Raw genomic sequence first — 19,311 nt, 5'->3', positions numbered from 1 at the left:
TTTTTGTGACGTTGCTTTACTCATTTCTCAAAAACCAAAGCACCTCAGCAAATAATATTTTAAGGCTTGTCTGAAATTACTCTTGTTATGAAGATTTTCTCGCCAGTCTTTTTTTTTTTCCTTTTAAGTAGTGTCGACACAATTGTGTTGTGTGCTGAAAACAATCCAGGATAATGATATATTATTTTTTATTTGATTGCCAATAAAGTAATTTCTTGAAAATAAAAGAGGCTCCAACTCAAGACTATTTTTTTTTGCTTTGTCAAGTTAAAGGAGATCAGATATTCTTGCCAAGTAGTCTTAAAGGGGCTGGGTACTTTTTGCAGGACACAAAACACAATGTCCACAGATTTATAATAAACTCACTCAGTTTGAAGTTAATGATGATAGACAGCTTCCCTTAAAATAATAGCTGCTGAGGTGCTGTAGTTTTCGAGAAATGAGTAAAAGAGGTAACAATTATTTTAGTACATTAACATATTTTTTGTGACATTGCTTTACTCATTTCTCAAAAACTAAGCACCTCAGCAAGTAATACTTGAAGGCTTTCTACTATCATTTAATACCTTCCAACGGTTTAAGTTTAAAGGAACACGTTGCCTTGGATCGGTCGAGTTGGTCTATGAAAAGCGTTTGAAACTGTTTGTTATAAAATGCAAATGGTTAGAAAGATGTTTTAAAAGTAGAATATAATGATCCACACAAATATCACTCAAAATTGTACGTTTTTCATTTTACGTTGCGAACTAACACGGTCGGCCATTTATGCGAGTCAAAGTTTTGACTCCCATAAATGGCCGACCGCGTTTGTCGACAAGGTAAAACAACACCACACAATTTCGAGGCATATTTGTGTTGAACATTGTACATGTATTCTACCTTTACATCTTTCTAACCATATCGATTTTATAACAAACGGTTACGAGACGCTTTTCAAAGACCAACTCAATCGATCCAAGGCAACGTGTTCCTTTAATATGAATGTGTGTGTTGTGTTACAAAAAGGAGCCAAATCCTTCAACTTGAAACTGAAGCCCAATATAGTCATACTGCTACAATACAAGTTTCCTCCGACACTAATTAAGTTTTCAATGTAAAGCGACTCTGTGTATTATAAGTTTCTTGGCCCTCACAGAGTTCAGGGCTTGTAAATTTGAAAGGATTTTCTTACAAGTTAACAATCAAAACGATGACACACAACAAAGGAGTACAGGAGTCGAGTGTTTCTGTGTTTTCACATAATAGCTTTATTAATGTTTACACTGTGCGATGTCTGCACTTGTTGGAGAATTCAATTATTGTGTTGTCACATGGCACCTAACTTTTTAAGAAGCCCAATCTATTTAGTTTGCTGTAGATGTCTTCTCACACCCCCAAATTTGAAATCTGTTAGTCTCAGATGATTGATGAGCAAACCCCAATCCAAATAAGTATACAACAAAAGAGACAATTGTCAAGTAATATATTATTTCAAATGACCTGACAACTGTGTCCAGTTTGAAATAGTATGGAATGGAGAAGAACTCAGTCTGATCATGTTTCGCCTGTACGGAGCGATGTTGGTTTATCTAGGTACGCTGAGCAATCCTCTTGTCGCGCTCTTCGGCGATGGAGAGACGGATTCCCTTTGCCTTGGGGAGTGAGACCAGAGACTTGTTGCCCTTGCCGATGATGAACACATTGGCCAGACGGGTGGCAAATGTGTGACCTACGGACAGGTAAAATGGGCAAGAAGAACTTTTTTATTTCATTTCATCAATGGTTTATCATACAAATCAGTTGAATTGCAAATAAAGTTACAATAGAGTATTTATTTGCAAAAAAATTGCAGAATACGCAAAACAGACCCATTGATTTCCAGCCTTCTACTTGCCAAATACAAACTAGCAAACATTGAACCTGGAGACTAATAACAAAATATTTTCTATGAATAGTCTAGATGTCTTATTGATTGCTCTCCAAAACCTACAACTACAAGGCTCAATTGGGACCACAGGGCTTGTGGCTTAAAGTATTGAAGTGGAAAACAAATCTTGTGTACAAGACCAGAAATGAGATGCCTGCGGTCGATTTTAGAAACGCTAGGATCAATCGTAACTCGAGTTAGGACGAGTAACTCGTCTTAACTTAGGATTAATCTTAAGGTGTGCATGCTACAGTGCAGAGATGGGACTCGTCCTAAGTCCTAAGATTAGTCTTAAGTTAGGAAGAGTTTGGTGAAATCAACAGCTGCACAGTTTAACAATTGACTTTTGAAATTGCAAAAGCACTAACAGAAGATTTTTCTTATCTGTTTTTTGGGGGGTAAACTCAGACTGAACTCGAACACAGCACCACCGGACTTGTCCAGTCATGAGTTTATTGGCCTGATACCAAAATCACTGGCCTCGGGCCAGTAGGATTCTTGCGACTTTCCCAGCCCTGTCCAAGGAGTAATAACTCAATGTTCAAGAGTACTTTGGTGCTATAGGCTAAATAAACAGGGTGTTTTTCTTACCAGCAGAGTCCTTGACGTGGACAATATCGAAGGATCCTGGATGACGCTCACGATGCATGACGAGTCCTACACGCCCCAAATTACGACCTCCAGTGATCATGCACAGGTTGCCTGCAAGAAATAATGATTACAAGGGGTTGTCAATCTGGGTTGCCTTTTTGATGATAATAACAATTTTGGAGTCTTTATAATTGTAACCCACGTATTCACCAATAAGGTGCCTAAAGTGCTTGAACAAAAGAGAAGCACTTTTTAATACAAGTTTCAAAGTTAACGAATTATGAGACCCTTTCAAGGGTTTGAAGTGGCTGCGGCACATTTAGCAGCCACTGCCAGAATCAACGCAGGAAACCCCTTCTCATGACAATAACTGGGTTCTTTTGAGTGCATTACCCAACACACGGAACCTACAGTTTTATATGGTATAAAAAATTATCCATGCTTTTGCGACTAGCACGATTGTTGTAACAGCTTATTTTGGGGTTTGCCTGACACACAGATTAACAAACTGCAAAATGAAACCAGTGCCTACATGTTGTTCACTTAAGATAAATCATATTTTTAACAGATACAGTTTACCAGCCAAATTTTTGCAAATCTATCCCCGTTATTCTTTTGCGTAGAAAAGTATTCAATTTTGTTTTCTACGTAAATATCTTGGAAAACACAATAGAATAGAATAGATACAACTTTGTCAAATCCAAAGCTGGAAATTTCATGACATCCCTAATGACTCTCAATAATTAGAGAAAATACACATCAATACACAAAACACATAACATAACAAAACATTACAACTGCACACAAATGTGCATTAAAGCTTACCAGTCTCAAACTTGATGTAGTCTGTGATGCGTCCCGTATTGATGTCTACCTTCACGGTGTCATTTGTACAGCAGAGGGGGTCAGGGTACCGGATGGTGCGAGCATCGTGGGTGCTTAGGTATGGGATTCCTTTGGGGCCAGTCCAAACCTTGCGCACTTTGCACAGCTTGTACTGCATAAAGAAATCAACAAAGTTCATTAACTAAACTAATATGATCTGCTTGAGCATGTTAACCATCTCAAATATTGAAAAATAAAAATGAGAATTACGCCTAAGAACTTGAGGACACCTGCCTTGAGACCTTTGCCAAAAGGTAATACCAAGTATGATGACTGCTCGTTGGAATTTTAGGCACGCCACTTAATGGAAGCAAGAGAGGCAATCGCCTGAATGCCCATAATAATTGCCAAGGTATTCCTTTAATCCTTGGCTACAAATATACATTCCCCTGATAGAGGTGCCCTTTACTTTACTGTGGAAAAACTACCTTGCTCTTACAAGAAGAAAACACCGCCCCTGGTTTCTTATAATATCTAATCAGACAACACAGGGTCTATCATAACATAACAAATGTTGACATGTTAAAAATTTGTTCTTTCCCTGGGTGATGCTAAGACTGGGTGGTGTAAGATTCCTGTCCAGCGACCTGTGGGAAAGTGGGGTTTGATTTTAGGCCTCATTTGACCTCGGTAGCCATAGTAAAGGCTACAGAGCCTTCGATGGGCCTTGACGTAAAACAAAAATTTTTAAGAAATTTCTGTCAGCTTAATTTTATTTGAGTTGAGACATTGATAGATTTTGTCCTTGAAATTGTAAAAACAAGTCGCAATCAACTTTAATACTTATTAATATTTATTAACACCCGAGACAGTTATACATTTTGCTTTGTCAAGTCAAGTGGATTTTTTGTGGTCATGTTTAAATGTACACAGGATTCTGGTCTTATAAAGTAAGTGCTTGTCCAGTAAAAATTGTAACCAACAAGCCCTGTGGTGTTGTGAATTTTCCCCACAAATTTGAGCCCTGTTGCAATATAGGCACATTTAGAACAATTTTATCAGTCAAAAGTGTTTTCCCTATTAGACGATTTAGTGGCCCTATCCAAGTTGGTAGGTTGCATTTTTCTTTTAACTTTGTCTCAGTAAAATGATCAAAAATCAGGCCTAGCCGTGTTAATATTGCTAGTTAAAAACCTCTGCATCATACTTTGATTTCCATCAAGTGACTTCAGGTTCTAAACCTCTGCTACTATTCTTTTTCTCACCTTGGCTTCATCATTACCGATGCGGTGAACAGCAAAGCGTCCCTTCACGTCGTAGATGAGACGGAAGTTCTCATTAGTCTTCTCAATGGAGATCACATCTAGAAGAAATCAAAATAACAAAATCAGTCAAAACGATGTCCAATAAATAACATCAGATTTCCCCCAAATTTTTGAATGGATTTTGAGAGTTAAACTTAATTTTTTAGTTTAGTATGCCTGTATGTCCTTTCACATGATGAAACAAAAATCATGCAGGTGATTACAGGTTCATTAAAAAATTTCACTTTTTTGAAAAACAGCTAACATGAAGGTAGACAAGTGCCAAAAATGGTTGTGACACCGGATTGTGATATTGTTTCATATAACTCAGGAAAGTACTGAGTGTACAGTGCTTACACACATCGGTGTGAAGGTAAAATCAAATAATATTCTGTATCCCCGAAAGACCCGGATGCAAACTTAACATCTATAAACATGTTCGCCTTTTAACCCAAAAAACAACAAGTTTAAGTATAAAATTAAGGTAATTGCATAGTAAAAAAAATAAAAAAAAATAAAAACAGTCACTGCAAGAACCCCCTACATCTCCAAAACATGTTTTGTTTAATAAAAAAGAAATAAAACAAAGAAAAGGAAGTTAGAATGATGTAAGACAAATATCTCTCTTGAGTTAAATAATTGCTAGTGTTCTTTCCCTGGGTGATGCTAAGACTGGGTGGTGTAAGATTCCTGTCTAGCGACCTGTGGGAAAGTGGGGTTTGATTTTAGGCCTCATTTGACCTCGGTAGCCATAGTCAAGGCTACAGAGCCTTCGATGGGCCTTAAAACTCTTGCTCTCCTATCTTAATAAAAAGCAGATCTGCAAATCTAAAAAAGTCCAACTATATGTGACTTTTCTTCCAAAATGTTGTCTTTTTTAGAAAAAAAACCTACAGATCCTCTTATGTTTACCTCTGTCCTGTGTATTTTTACCCACAACAATGTGTGTGGTGTAAAAAGTAACAAAATAAGCTCAGTCGATAAATCAGACACAGCCAAAATATCAAATGGCTTTCAGCCCGATACTTCACAGATGCAAGAGAAAAATGCTCTGGAATTTTAGGTTTCTTTCTCCCCTAGCTATGTGCCCTCAGCTGTGAAAAAAAAACTGCCCTGCCCTCACAAAAACAAGGCAGCATTGGAATTACACGGAGGCCACAGAGCACATGGTCTAAGTTAACCCCGTTTGTTTTGCCTTGGTGCCCCTTAAATAATAAATAATAATAATAAGACTTATAATGCGCACATATCCACCCTGCTGGGTGTTCAAGGCGCAGTAAAACCAAAAACAAAACAAAAACAAAACATAACACAAAGTTTTCCACAGACTTTGAGAATTTCCAATGGAAGTGTCTCAGCAAAATTAAAATGGCATTGCCCTCTCAAAGATAAAAATTCCAGGCCTGCAAAGTATCACATCTGTAATGTTATTAAAGGAACACGTTGCCTTGGATCGGTCGAGTTGGTCTTTGAAAAGCGTTTGTTATAAAATGTATACAGGTAGAAAGATGCTGTAAAAGTAGAATACAATGATCCACACAAACATGCCTCGAAATTGTACGGTTTTCCTTTTACCTCGTCGCCTAACACAGTCGGCCATTTATGGGAGTCAAATTTTTGACTCCCATAAATGGCCGACCGTGTTAGTTCGCGCAGTAGAAGGAAAACCACGCAATTTCGAGGCAAACGTGTGTGGATCATTGTATTCTACTTTTAAAACATCTTTCCAACCATATGCATTGTATAAAAAAACGGTTACAAACCCTTTTTATAGACCAACTCGTCCGATCCAAGGCAACGTGTTCCTTTAATTGTTCAGCTCTGAAAATGGATTGCGGCAAATTTCCCGATTTAAAAGAAAGATTGAAATATGACTTCCTGTATGCTTCTTTTTAGAAACAAGGCACTTTCTCCTTGGGCAAGGGCACCCTTTAAGGAAGTTACAAATTTCTACATGAGCATTTCAAGGGCACAAGGCAACGACCAGGGAAAATGGAGGCAATCACCTTCATGCCTCCGTGAAGTATCAGGCCTGTCATTAACAAACAACCAAAAAGATGATTTGAGTACTTACCCATGAATCCTGCTGGGTAAGTGATGTCGGTGCGTACCTTGCCGTCAATCTTGATCAGCCTCTGCATCGTCACCTTCTTGGTCTCGTCGTAAGTCAAGGCATACTTCAGACGGTTACGCAGGAACACGATCAGCGGAAGGCATTCTCGCAGCTTGTGGGGGCCGGTGGAAGGTCTTGGAGCCTGTAGGGAGGCAATAAAAAGATTCATTTTGTTAGACAATAAGATAAACGGCCTGGAGTTAACCCACACCAAAAACTGTGGTGCCCTGAGCTTTTGCTGTAGTGCCCTTTGCAAAGGTTTTTGATAAAAAAAAAGCATTTTCCTCACAGAAGTGCCCCTTAAGAGGAAAAGTGTCTGAGGCCTAAGATCACAAACAGCGGGTACATCTAGATTGTTTTAAGGGTACTGTTCTCTTGCATCATTTTCCTCCAGTACTGTTTTCCTCAATTCATTGTTGAGATTTTTAATGGTTGTGGCTCTCGGGGGTTTTAGCCACATTTTGAATAGTTGCTGAAAATTAAAACAAAAATTACATCAAAATTATTCATTCCAAGTAGTTAGAAACAAGAAAAACAATGTTTCTGTTTCAAAATAACTCTTCAGCTTAACTGTGAAATTTACTTACAAAGACACCAGTGAGTTTGTCCAGCATCCAATGCTTGGGTGCCGCAAGGCGCTTCAAATGCTTCTTGGGTCCACGTGCCTGCATTTACAAAATAAAAAGATGAATTCATTAGGGGATTTTAAACCAAGTGTTTCTGCCTCGCTCCTACACTGATTTCTGATCCATATTAAATGCAGATCAAATCGCTGGGACTGGCCAAGTTACTCTTTATAAAAAGAATGCTGTAATATATCGGAGGACAGCAAAACAAAGAAATGCAAGGTAGCAATGAGGTTCAGGACAACCTCTTTTTAGTGCTCACTTTACTTAGCGAGGGTCGACTGAAAATTATTAATTAACAGTGAAACTGTTCTATTTACTTCAGGAATCAGAGTCTTGAATTCATTAATTAAAACTTACATCCTGAACCATGGCATTGATGCGTTTTATTTTTTGCCAGTTCCAAAACAATTGATGCATTTTGTTTGCCTGTTTTTACACACAGTTTCAACCTACAAATTTGTCATAGCCCATATGCCTATTGATTTGGGGAGGCGAGGGATGCTTTTTAAAACTGAACTAAATAAAATAGCTGGACCGTTGAAATGAAAAAGTTCTGATTAGGCCTAGTCCTCAGTCAACTCAGTGTTTTATTTTTAAATAGCTTTTTGTTTATAATGATCGAAAAATGCTGATGACGACAATATTATTTATATAAAACCCTGAACATGCTGAATGAAATGTAGACAGCAATAATAACGTGCACTCACAATCCTCGGAAATAAGAACAATTTCGTGAAAAAAAGGGGGGGATAGTGTCATAGTGAACACCACCACTTTGTGATTGTCTCTCGATAAACTTTTAATTTTTACAGATACAGAATGATGCGAGCCAACATGGCCAACTTTAGATTCAATTGTTTTTTTTTTAAGAATTAATGCACTGTAGTGTAGAATTCCGAGGTCATAATTCATTGCAATGAGTTAATTAAATGAAATTGGGTCCAGCAAATTTGATTGAGATCAGTCATGTCATTTCTATTTTATGACTTTTTTATATAAATCAAAGTGAAGTAAATTGTTCATTTACAAACAGTCGGTACGGTCAACTAATTGAATTTATTGACCGATTATACACTACTATTGTAAGCCCTCAAAATACACAGTCTAACATCAAACATGTAACGTACTTGGCTAATAAAAGGTAAACTCAAAACATGAATCCCAATGATGTACAATAATTATGGCAGACATTGAACATTAACGAAATTTCACAGCAGATTAAATATGTTTCCATACACATAACATACAAAATAAAAGCACCATTATGAACTATAGAGATTCAAGTTTACATTAAAACCTTTCACGTAAATTTTCTCATTTTATAATATGTCCGATGGAAAGGATTTATTTTATGAACAATTTTAGAAAGTCACCCACCATGTTGGCAATTCCAACGAAAGAGACCGTCCCACAATGCAATTTTCACCTCGTAACCATAAATAGGAAATCCCGACTGCATGGAAAATTGCGTCCTGGCTTTCCTCGACCCCACTGTATCTTAGACCAACTGTGAGTCAGCCCTCGGGGACGAGGTGGTACAAGGGTTCGTTCCCCTTCGTTGCCTTTTTTCGAGGAGAATCTCAGGAAAAATAGTAACTTAAAAAAAAAAAAAAAAAAATAGTAACTTAAAAAAATCAATTGAAGAATGTTAAAGCTTTATAAAGATTGTAAGGGGTAAACTGACTTTTTTGTAATTTGTTAATTTTTTTTATATAGCTCCATGATTTTCCGACAACAAACGAACATCCGGAAGTACTAAAAACCCAACCGGAAGCATTAGTCAATGATCGTCAACAAAGAAGTTAACCCTTGACCTTCTGTAGAAAAACATTAAATTCGACGATGGGGGATGACTGAATGAATGAAAGACGACGTGACGATTGCCAAAATTGTGAATTATTTTGTGAATTTCCTGGCTCAACATTTGTTCTGGAATCAAGTTCATGATCACAGCCGACAGTTGGGGTTATGGAGATGTTGAACAGTTGGTGGGGAGGGGGTAAAACGGAGGAGAAAACACCTGAAGAATCGGGGAAAAGTGTTGACGATGATGTTGCGAACAAAAGTGATGGAGCAGCAGCAGCTGACGAAGAAAAGGTGAAGGAGGGCACCCCGTCGGGTTCCGAGACAGAAACTACAGAGGAACCTGAAACACCTTCGATAAAACCAGAGGTTCAAATCACAGCAGAAGCAGCTCTTAGTTCAGCCAAGGAATGGGGAAGTAAGTTTGACAAGAGAAGATATATTGTAAAAAAAAAAAAAAAAAAATACATCATTAAAATCAATCACCAGTTCATATCAATTAATTAGAATTAGGCCTATCGTGATTTAATAATAATATCATGTTTTGATTTATTTCATGTTGTAGATCCATAAAATGGCAGTGCTTGGAAACAAAAAATGCAACTACGTGTTCTTATAATATGATAATTTAACAATCATGATTTGAGTGTTGTGTTTAATAAATAATGGGTTGACATGGTAAAGAAATATTTACAAGAGAACTGGAAGGTGGAAGTGAACCTGCAACCAGAAAAAGGCAACCTCTGCGTAGTGCGTGTTCTAGTTGGGATAACGTAACCCTCCTCCTTCCGGCCGTCGGGAGGAGGGTTACGTTATCGCAACTATGTGTGTTCATGTTCTTATTGTTTAAATGTTAGTCAGGAGGTTGCAGGTTCAAAATTTACCCAGTTTCTCAATTTCCCTCATGAGTATTAATTTAATAATTAATACCAAGTTTGTTGTGGTGTAATAATATTTTAATGATTGTTAAGAGGATTTGTTATGGGCCGGCTACGAATATGATGTATTGTGATGAATGAATACGAAAAAATGAACAAAAGGTGATAATTTTATTCAATAAATTTAACATTACAAAAATTTGACAGCATCTGTCATGTCTGTTTTATAGCACCTCAAACAAAACATTGATTGAATTTGTTTTATATAAATGTACTTTGTTAATGTTGATCATCCAAGGTTCATGTTCCTCGTACCCTTTTTAAAAAACAGGTTACTTGTACAACTTTGCAAAAGAAGGGACCAAAAAGGTGACGGAGACAGCTGCTAAAACAGCCACAATTATTCAGAAAACAGTGGAGGAAAAGGTATGCATGATGGTGATGTGATTAGGAATCCAGAATACCATTGATCTAAAAACAGGGTGAAAAAACTGATGAAATTTTTTAAAAGCTGGTAAAGTCCAAATTGTCAATTTCAAACTTGTTAAATGTAGTTAAAATCTCAGTATGTAAAATCTGTTTCTCTAGAGTCTGTGTGCTGTCAAGATTGTGCTCAAAAGAAGCTATGATATTGTTGATATTGTCAATTTGTCCTGAGAGAGATCAGAAGCTCCATCCCTCTTATAGCTGACATTGCTCTCTCTGGAACCCTTTCAAATTTGTTCCAGTGACTGCAGCCACTGGTGGTAGCCTGTACTAATAATATGCATTCTTTTGTTTTAAAAGATAATCTTGACTTTTTATTTCCTCCCAGACCATCGTTGGCGACTTCAAGAAGGAGCAAGACAAGTTTGTGAAAGAGAAGCATTCCAAGAGAGCTGAGGCAGCAGTACCGCCTTGGGTCGGTTACAATGAAGAGGACCAGATGAAAGAACAAATCATGGCCCTGTCTCAGGTAAAGACAATTACACTTGTAGGCCTACCACTTGATAACCCCTGGGCCCAGCTTCATAAACCTATAAAATATTGCTTATTAACAATTTTCTTTGCTAAGCAAACATTGAGTTGGGCACCAGCCACCTTGGCTGGTATTCTGTTTCTGCAAAGCAATACTATTCTGTGCTAAGCAAGTTTTTGTGCTTACAGGCTTTATGAAATTGGGACATGTACTGTACCCAATTCCATTGCTGCTTACTGCAAGCGAAGAATCGGCTCCTACCAAAGCAGGGAATCACTTACATCAAGCGTATTTCACAGGTTAGCAGGGAATTTTGCTTGTGTGAATGCGTACTCCACAGACTTACTAGGCATTCTTGGCTAAACACAGCCAGCAATGAAATTGCATTTAAAATGAATACGGGCAAGATTGGCAGTATAAGCAGAGCCATGAAATTGGGCCCTGTTTTACATGCACTTTTTTACATTATAACCACATTACTTTAAAGTGAAATGTTTCTTGAAATATTTTAATACTACCGAAAGCTGCAGTAGGCTTCTAACCAAGCTACACCTTTAAAAGTGATAATCAAATGATACCTTCTCTTTAAGGTATGTTTGTTGTTGAACTAAGTTCAGAGTTGTTACTGAACCTTCGCAACTCGTTAAAAAATGAACTTCATATTTCTGGTATTACCTTTTAACCTAATAGATTGTTCGTTTTCTTTGTGTTTTATCTTGTACCAGGACAAGAGGAATTTTCTAAGAAACCCACCCGCCGGGGTGCAGTTCCAGTTTGATTTTGCAAGTTCGTTTCCTGTCGCCCTGGCAACCCTTCAAGAAGATACAAATTTGAAGAAGATGAGATTTGACCTTGTGCCAAAAGCGTAAGCAATTTAAGCGTCTTAAAATTTGTTTAGTCGTTTTGTATTATCTTGCCCATCAGGAAAACCCCTGGAATGCACCCTCACTCATTTTGTATGCAAGTGTTTGTTTTCATTATGAAATGGTCAAGCATGTATCTGCCATGTACAGTCAACCCTTGTTATAATACATGTTTTAAGGTCGCTGGGACTGGGCAAAATTACCTCTTTAAAGGCAGTGGACACTATTGGTAATTACTCAAAATAATTATAAGCATTAAACCTTACTTGGTGACAAGTAATGGGGAGAGGTTGATGGTATAAAACATTGTGAGAAACGGCTCCCTCTGAAGTGACATAGTTTTCAAGAAAGAAGTTATTTTCCACGAATTTGATTTCGAGACCTCAGATTTAGAATTTGAAGTCTCGAAATCAACCATCTAAAGGCACACTACTTTGTGTGACAAGGGTGTTTTTTTCTTTCATTATTATCTCGCATCTTCGACGACCAATGAGCTCAATATTTCACAGGTTTGTTATTTTATGCACATGTTGAGATACACCAAGTGAGAAGACTGGTCTTTGACAATTACCAATAGTGTCCAGTGTCTTTTAACAATAACCAATGACCTTTTGTCATCTCACTGCAGAATTATTGAAGAGAATTTCTGGAGGAATTATTTCTACCGAGTTTCTCTGATCAAACAGTCGTCACAGTTGACGTCACTAGCCGCTTCTTCAGGTACAGTAAATAACAAACAAAATTGTTTACTCTTGTTCATCATTTTGTTTCTGCATGCATGCGCTCTTCCACTGTATCATATTAAAGGAGGCATGTACATAGTCATATGCAGTAACTGTGTTCATACTTACTTGTTATACCTCGGTATTGTGAAGTTGATTGGTCGAGAACCAATCATTTGCGAGCAACAAGTGCAGCGGGTAACATGAGTTTTGTTAACCGGTGTACATTCTTGATCGTTCCCAGCGTTGGTCAACTGCAGGCGCTTAGTACGAAACAGCCGCGGGTTCGAGGGAACAGTGAAGAATTGTTTCTTATTTGCACCACTGTTCATCTGCTTATTAAACTATGCATACTATGCATACCCCTTTGAGAAGAGGAATAATCATGTTACCAAGGTATAACAAAACAATTGTTGCATGCTGTGATTTTGGGTCCATGAGTTTTGTACACCCTCGGGGGCACGTTGCACCCTCGGCTTCGCCTCGGGTGCCATTTGCCCCATCGGGTGTACAAAAAGCCATGGACCTTGTCACAGCGTGCAACAATTGTATAATGTACAACCACAGAACTGCTTTGATCATGACGACTTTTACTCTTGTGTCACTGACGTATTGTTTGTACTTTGTATTTCATTTACTAAAAGGCAATTCAAGTGATACTGGATCAACATCAAGTAACAAAACGGACGACTCACCCTCAGAGGGTATCAAAGGTAAGGTCATAATCAATTACTTTTAATTGTTATTAGTAGGATTTGAAACTTTGCATGGTGGGATTACAGTCTAGCGATGTTTGGGGTAACATCATGTAATTATCTTAAAGGCAATGGACACTATTGGTAAATACTCAAAATCATTATTAGCATAAAACCTTACTTGTTAACGAGTAATGGGGAGAGGTTGTTAGTATAAAACATTGTGAGAAACGGCTCCCTCTAAAGTGGAGTAGTTTTCGAGAAAGAAGTAATTTTCCACGAATATGATTTCAAGACCTAAATTTTGAATCTGAGGTCTCGAAATCAAGCATCTGAAAGCACACAACTTCGTGTGACAAGGGTGTTTTTTCTTTCATTATTATCTCGTAACTTCAATGAGCAATTGAGTTCAAATTTTCACAGGTTTGTTATTTTATGCATATGTTGAGATATAGCAAGTGAGACTTTAAAATGTAGGTTTGAATCCTGGCCTGAGTTGTTCATAGCACTTATTTTTTATGTCTTGGTTTTCAAAAATTGTCAGTAAAACAAACTACACGTAATCTCTGCCATCAGATAAATCCAAACCCGTAGATATATCAGTTGAACCGTCGTCGCCGTCATCCCCCCATGATGATGATGTACCATCCAGTCCCCCTGGGGCTGAGTTCGCCAGCGACGCCTTCGTCTCAGAGATCGACCAGGCCGAGATCCAGAAAGGGTTCAAGCAGCTTGGCATGGAAACCAAGGAGGAGCAAAGTAAAGGTGAGTAAGGATAGCCTCTGGAAGTTAATGATGTAATGTTGGGAGTGTATATGGACGATAACAGGGCTCAAACTTTACACTGGATCACATGCCAAGGGCCAATGACGTTAGCATTGGGCCTATAAACTCATGACTGTACAAGTCCGGTGGTGCTGTGTTTTTGTTCAAATGTGGACTTTCAGTCTGAATAAAAAATTTGTTTGATTCTGTTGAGTATTCTGTTGAACAATGTCTACCTATGACAAATGAGATAAATCTTCTCTATGTGTGCTTGCCAAGTTAAAACAGTTTAAATACTAAAATGTGTAGATATTTTTTTTCGTTTTTCATATCAATTTTGGTCTCATGAACAAAATTTTGGTCCATTTAACATTTTGAGCTACAAGCCCTGTGGACTCTAACGGATTCCCCCTCCAAAAAGATTTAGTCGGAAGTTGAATCTGCCAGTGGGGTTAGCGGGTTACATTTCCAGTTTGATTAGGCCATTTCAGCCAGGTCCAAGTCAGCCACTCCAGCCAAAAAATCATTTTAAATCAAGAGTTGTTTCCAAACCTTGGCTTGGCCCCTGCTCTGGCTCCAGGCTTGATATTGAAACACTGAGCAAGATCCACACTTAATCAAAATCAAGAAGGGAGCCAGCAGGAGCCCATGCTTGGGGCCCAATTTCATAGAGCTACCTAATCAGAAAGTTTTGCTCAACAATTATCTGCTAAGCAGAAATGAGCAGGATACCAGCCATTAATTGTACATTGATATGGTAGTTTGCCTGGTAGCCTTATTCTGGTAAGCATATTAATGTAGTGCTTAGCTACATTTTGTGCTTAAGCAGCTTTATGAAATTGGGCTCAGATTTGAAAAAGGTCCTAAGTTGACACCACTGCCTCCATTGCTCCCATCCAGGTCAGGTACCCAGGCTCATTGTACTTCTGTTCCAGTACTTCTGTTCCATTAAACTGTCTCGCATACACAGGGGGCCTTTAGCACCCATTGAGCCAATGCCTGGTACAGTATAATCTGAGCTGCATGGACACAGAAAGTGGCATGCGGAAATTGACATGCTCAGAGTGTTTGAAAAACCACGCCCATTTTGTTTTTCCTTTCTTTTCACCTGTTATGTTTACTTTTCAAAATGCCTTTCTGCTGTAGTTTTGAGGTGTTCTTGCAAAATTAGATGGAACTTGGATGCGACTTGTTGGTCAATTTTGAAAGACTCGTTACAATGCTGTTTCTTTTATTGTCATCGTGGGGTTGAGGAATGTTTTACGTTTGCATTTTTTCTGATTTTGCAAGAATGTCTCATTTTGTTTCTCAAGTTGGCTGTAATAATCTGCATTGCTGGTTGAGTTTAAGATTTTGTTATTTTTTCTTTTCAGTTGAAGAGGAGGTGCCTGAATGGGAGAAGGAGCTGCAACAAGAACTACAAGTAAGTGCAGATTGTTCTCAAATACTCACACAACGTGATCTATTTAAAAAAACAAAAAATCGTTTTTGATACAAAGTATTAGCGTATTCAATACTAAGTAAGTGAGGTTTGCAACGAGACACCATTTAAAATCTCTTTGTGAGTAGTAGTAGCTCTAAAAAGAACCAATTTGTACTGCTTCAAGTTTTGGTCAGTGTGCTCTGACCATCTTCTGGTATTCAAGACTGTTACATTCAAACATGTACTCTTTTGAACTATTAGTTAAAGTCACCTGGAAGTGGTATTTTTTTAAAATAAAGCTTTTGTCACTAAAATATGTGTTTTTATGAGAGGAATGTGAATAAAAATTAACTAAGGTTTAAAAATCTTAGTTTTGATTGTATTTACAAATATATGAGTAGGCCCCGACCCGAGAGGGCGCTGTTCGTGACGTATTTCAAGGCGCGATATTTGGAGATAAAATTTGTAGTCGGGCCCCCGTACATTACGTCTGGGAACATGGCACATCAAAACAAATTTAGACATGATTTTACACACATACGTACATTGAAACTTGAACATGTTGAACGCCTAGTGGTTTTTACAAAAGCTATTGCTGCTATTTTTATTTAACTATGCAACTTTTTAGTGACCAAATGGGTTGTAAGATGTAGGTCTGCCTACGTATTATTATAGAAATACGGCCACGGAGCAGACTGCACGCACACATTATGGCTGCTGTATAATGGGCGGACGGTCACATAGGACCTGCACGCACGGTGAATCGCATGCGGTACCAACACAAAATCGTGTCACTTGGCAAAAGCTAAAAACATACCCTCAAAGTTCAAACTTACCCGAATTTTTTCACGTTTAGCAAATGCTCCTCTGAGTTCGTCACGTCTTTCAGATACCTTCTTCGACTTCCCACTAGCTAGAAAATTGTTGGGACGGCGTCGTGTTTAAGAATGGCTCTTCTCGTCATGTCAAATGAGTTGTGTATCCAGGATTCGAAGCACGACGGCTCTAAGTGTACGCTGCAGCACTGAAAAAGACGTCGGACCGGACCACTTTGCTCTAGTTAATCTGACTTTCGCAGCCCACAACCGCCTATACTTGGGATCTGCAGGAAACAGATGAAGACTGACCCCATCTTTAGTTGTTTTCCTGCATCCAGCAGCAATACACCTAGTCGGCATTGCCGGAAAAATGCCAGAAAAAAAACTTTTTCGCAGCGTACAAACTCACGTCTTAGAATTACATGTACTTTTTCACGTGTGTTTATCTACGCATCGAGGCAAAGTCTTCCTTTTCCTACGTCACAAAAGGGGTAGGCAGAGTCAACCCCCCCAGTCACTTAATTAATTTTTTTAACATATAAATCGTGACAAACAATTACTCAAAAAATGTTTTATTGTTAATAAACATATACTCTTATGTTTAAAAGGAAAAAAATCCTATTTCCAGGTGCCTTTAAGAATTTCTGTGAATTTTCACTTGTATTTAAGTTCCAGGGTTCGAGTCCTAGTCGTGACACCTGTGTCCGTAAGCAACGCATTTTATATGATGCTTCAACCTTGGGATAGGATGAGAGCTGGTGGTCCTATGTGTTGTTAAACCCATGTGAAAAGAACCCAGTACACTTATCGAAAAGGGAAGGGGTTCGCTTCGGTGTTTCTGGCTTGATCAGCAGCCTATTGCGCCAACAGCACCTTGTTAACCCATTACATGGTGCTTTAAAGGAATAGGGGTCGATTTCACAAAGAGTTAGGACTAGTCCTACCTAAGAGATATCAAAAACGTACAGCTAGTCCTAAGTTAGGACTAGTAACTCGTCCTAACTCGAGATAAGACTAGTCCTAACTCTTTATGAAATCCACCCTTGGTCTCATACTTTAAAATGTAGCTCCACACACCTTGCAGGACAAAATACTGAGCTCTATGATAGGCCCCTAGTGGTGTGATAAAGCGCTATATAAGAACCTAGTATTATAATTTTATTATTATCTTTTACTCCCGCATACAGGAATATGAAGTTGTTGAGGAAGAGGACACAGTCGACAACGAGGAATGGGAACGAGAGATTGATCAGATGTTGGAAGACGAGGGCACGCCAGAGACAAAATAATTCATCCAGAGTCAGTCCACCAAACATTCAATAATTTATCGTCACGTCACTACGAACTAGGCCCAACTTTATAGAGCTCACAAAAATGCTGAGCAAAACAATATAATGCTTACCAGAAAAAGGTTACCAGCCAACCTACCATCTCACATGTACCATTTGCTCAATTTTGCTTAGCAGAACATTTTTAAGCATTATTTTTAGCTTAAGCAGCTCTATGACATTGGGCTAAGATTACAGAGCAGAGTCTGTCACCAAGTGTTTGGCTGTTAACAATGTCACTGAATGGGTACATTTTAAATAATTTTGGTTTGATCCAAGAAAAAATTCCCTATCTTTGTTTAGGGGTAACATTGAGCTAAACCATTCAACCTTTAGCTGCCAGGTTGCTGGGGATCTCAACCCAGTTTACGATACAACCTGGGAAGCGGCAGGAATTACCTCAAGAGGATGCAACTTTTTGATTTCATACACCAAGTAGTAAACCCCAGGGGACAAATATTTCATCAAAGTCTGTGGTCATACTTGAGAGAAAACGCTGACAAACTTTTCATCAGAGATTTTGTGCTTGTTTATATCTGGCTTGTTGCGATTGCTAAACATTAGTGATTTACTGGCATCTTTTTCATGACTTTAGATGAAAATGTTTCCCCAGATGATTGGTTCTGGTATGTAGCTGACTATCAGTGAGCTTTTAGCAGATTGATCAATCTAAACCTTTTCTTTTAACAAACTGCTAAAAAAAAAATAGCTTATACAATTAATCTGCTGATTAAATATTGTATACAGAGAAACCGGTCACAAATTGTACATAACACAATGTATTTTAGCTGTTACAATTTGTTTGCTAAGCGTTATTGTTAATTTTGTTCAGTGGCTCAATCAAAATATCCTAGACAAGCACCACAAAGTTTTAAAATCTAAAACTGGTTAGCAGAAAAAGAATCGCTGGCATGCATTTGTATTTGTCAAAACGGAAAGAGGAAGGTGCCAGGCTTAGAAAGACTTTGCTTTATGATTTCTACTTTCCAACTTAGGCATGGGTATCATCCACTAGGAGCCTGGTTGTAATCGTGGTAAAAGAACCCAGTTACACGAAAAGAGAAGGGGGTTTGCCTTGGTGTTTCTGGCAGTGGATGCTGAATGTGCCACAGCACCTTGTACACCCTTATAGGTGCTACATGAAGTCTCATCATTGGAAAAAAACATTCAAAAACTGTCTTTAAATTTTTCGTTTGAGTAGGGGCTACCTGATTGGCAGATATGTTTGACATTTTAGTTATTACAACAGTTAGAGTTATCTGTCGTGACTGATTTATGTGTTTGAAATGCAGTTAATCACATATGGTTGTTCAAGAATTCCATTTTATATTACAGTAACATTTAATCTTATATCTCTTCCCCCATTTATTTAACCAAAATGTATAGTTGCATCAGTTTAAAAAGGTTTATAATTAAGGTGACTTATGTTTAGATAGAGTTTGGGAGTTGGTTAGTTGACATGTAAATAGAACTGTTAATACAGCATGTATTATTTCTTTTAAAATACCGGGATCTTTAAATTATGAGGAATTTGAAAAAACAAAACTTTTTTGTTTGTAGATTTTCTTATTTTCCCATATCAGGTGGTGTAATTTTAACAAATAAAATATTGTAAACGAAGCAATATTGATGAGTTTTGGGTTTTTGGTCTTTGTCGTTGATCTTTACCAGTCTGATCTTTACCTCTAAG

The 19,311-nt window shown here is 38.0% G+C and overlaps 2 protein-coding genes across 3 annotated transcripts; one reads left to right on the top strand and one right to left on the bottom strand.

The window, feature by feature from the left end:
• Window positions 1-1,223: 1,223 nt before the first annotated feature.
• LOC139946963 (small ribosomal subunit protein eS4-like) lies at window positions 1,224-8,811 on the bottom strand. 2 transcript variants are annotated; one of them, XM_071944757.1, is made up of 7 exons: window positions 8,746-8,811; window positions 7,327-7,404; window positions 6,701-6,881; window positions 4,588-4,685; window positions 3,323-3,494; window positions 2,498-2,608; window positions 1,224-1,708 (listed from the first exon to the last, which is right to left on the bottom strand). In XM_071944757.1, the coding sequence occupies exons 1-7, from the start codon at window positions 8,746-8,748 to the stop codon at window positions 1,569-1,571; spliced, it is 783 nt and encodes a 260-aa protein (XP_071800858.1). In that variant the 5' UTR covers window positions 8,749-8,811; the 3' UTR covers window positions 1,224-1,568. The 2 variants fall into 2 exon arrangements, with proteins under 2 accessions (XP_071800858.1, XP_071800857.1); XM_071944756.1 differs by lacking the exon at window positions 8,746-8,811 and having other exon boundaries at window positions 7,327-7,410.
• Window positions 8,812-9,211: 400 nt separating this feature from the next.
• On the top strand, window positions 9,212-19,247 carry LOC139947449 (synapse-associated protein 1-like). Its single transcript, XM_071945358.1, has 9 exons — window positions 9,212-9,589; window positions 10,381-10,475; window positions 10,864-11,004; window positions 11,733-11,872; window positions 12,499-12,590; window positions 13,237-13,305; window positions 13,864-14,052; window positions 15,426-15,475; window positions 17,481-19,247. The coding sequence occupies exons 1-9, from the start codon at window positions 9,337-9,339 to the stop codon at window positions 17,580-17,582; spliced, it is 1,131 nt and encodes a 376-aa protein (XP_071801459.1). The 5' UTR covers window positions 9,212-9,336; the 3' UTR covers window positions 17,583-19,247.
• Window positions 19,248-19,311: the final 64 nt, after the last annotated feature.

The sequence above is a fragment of the Asterias amurensis genome, chromosome 14, assembly GCF_032118995.1.
Source record: "Asterias amurensis chromosome 14, ASM3211899v1".
NCBI lineage: Eukaryota > Metazoa > Echinodermata > Asteroidea > Forcipulatida > Asteriidae > Asterias > Asterias amurensis.
Note: the sequence above shows the minus strand (reverse complement) of the source record. Positions and strands in the feature narration are given on the sequence as shown.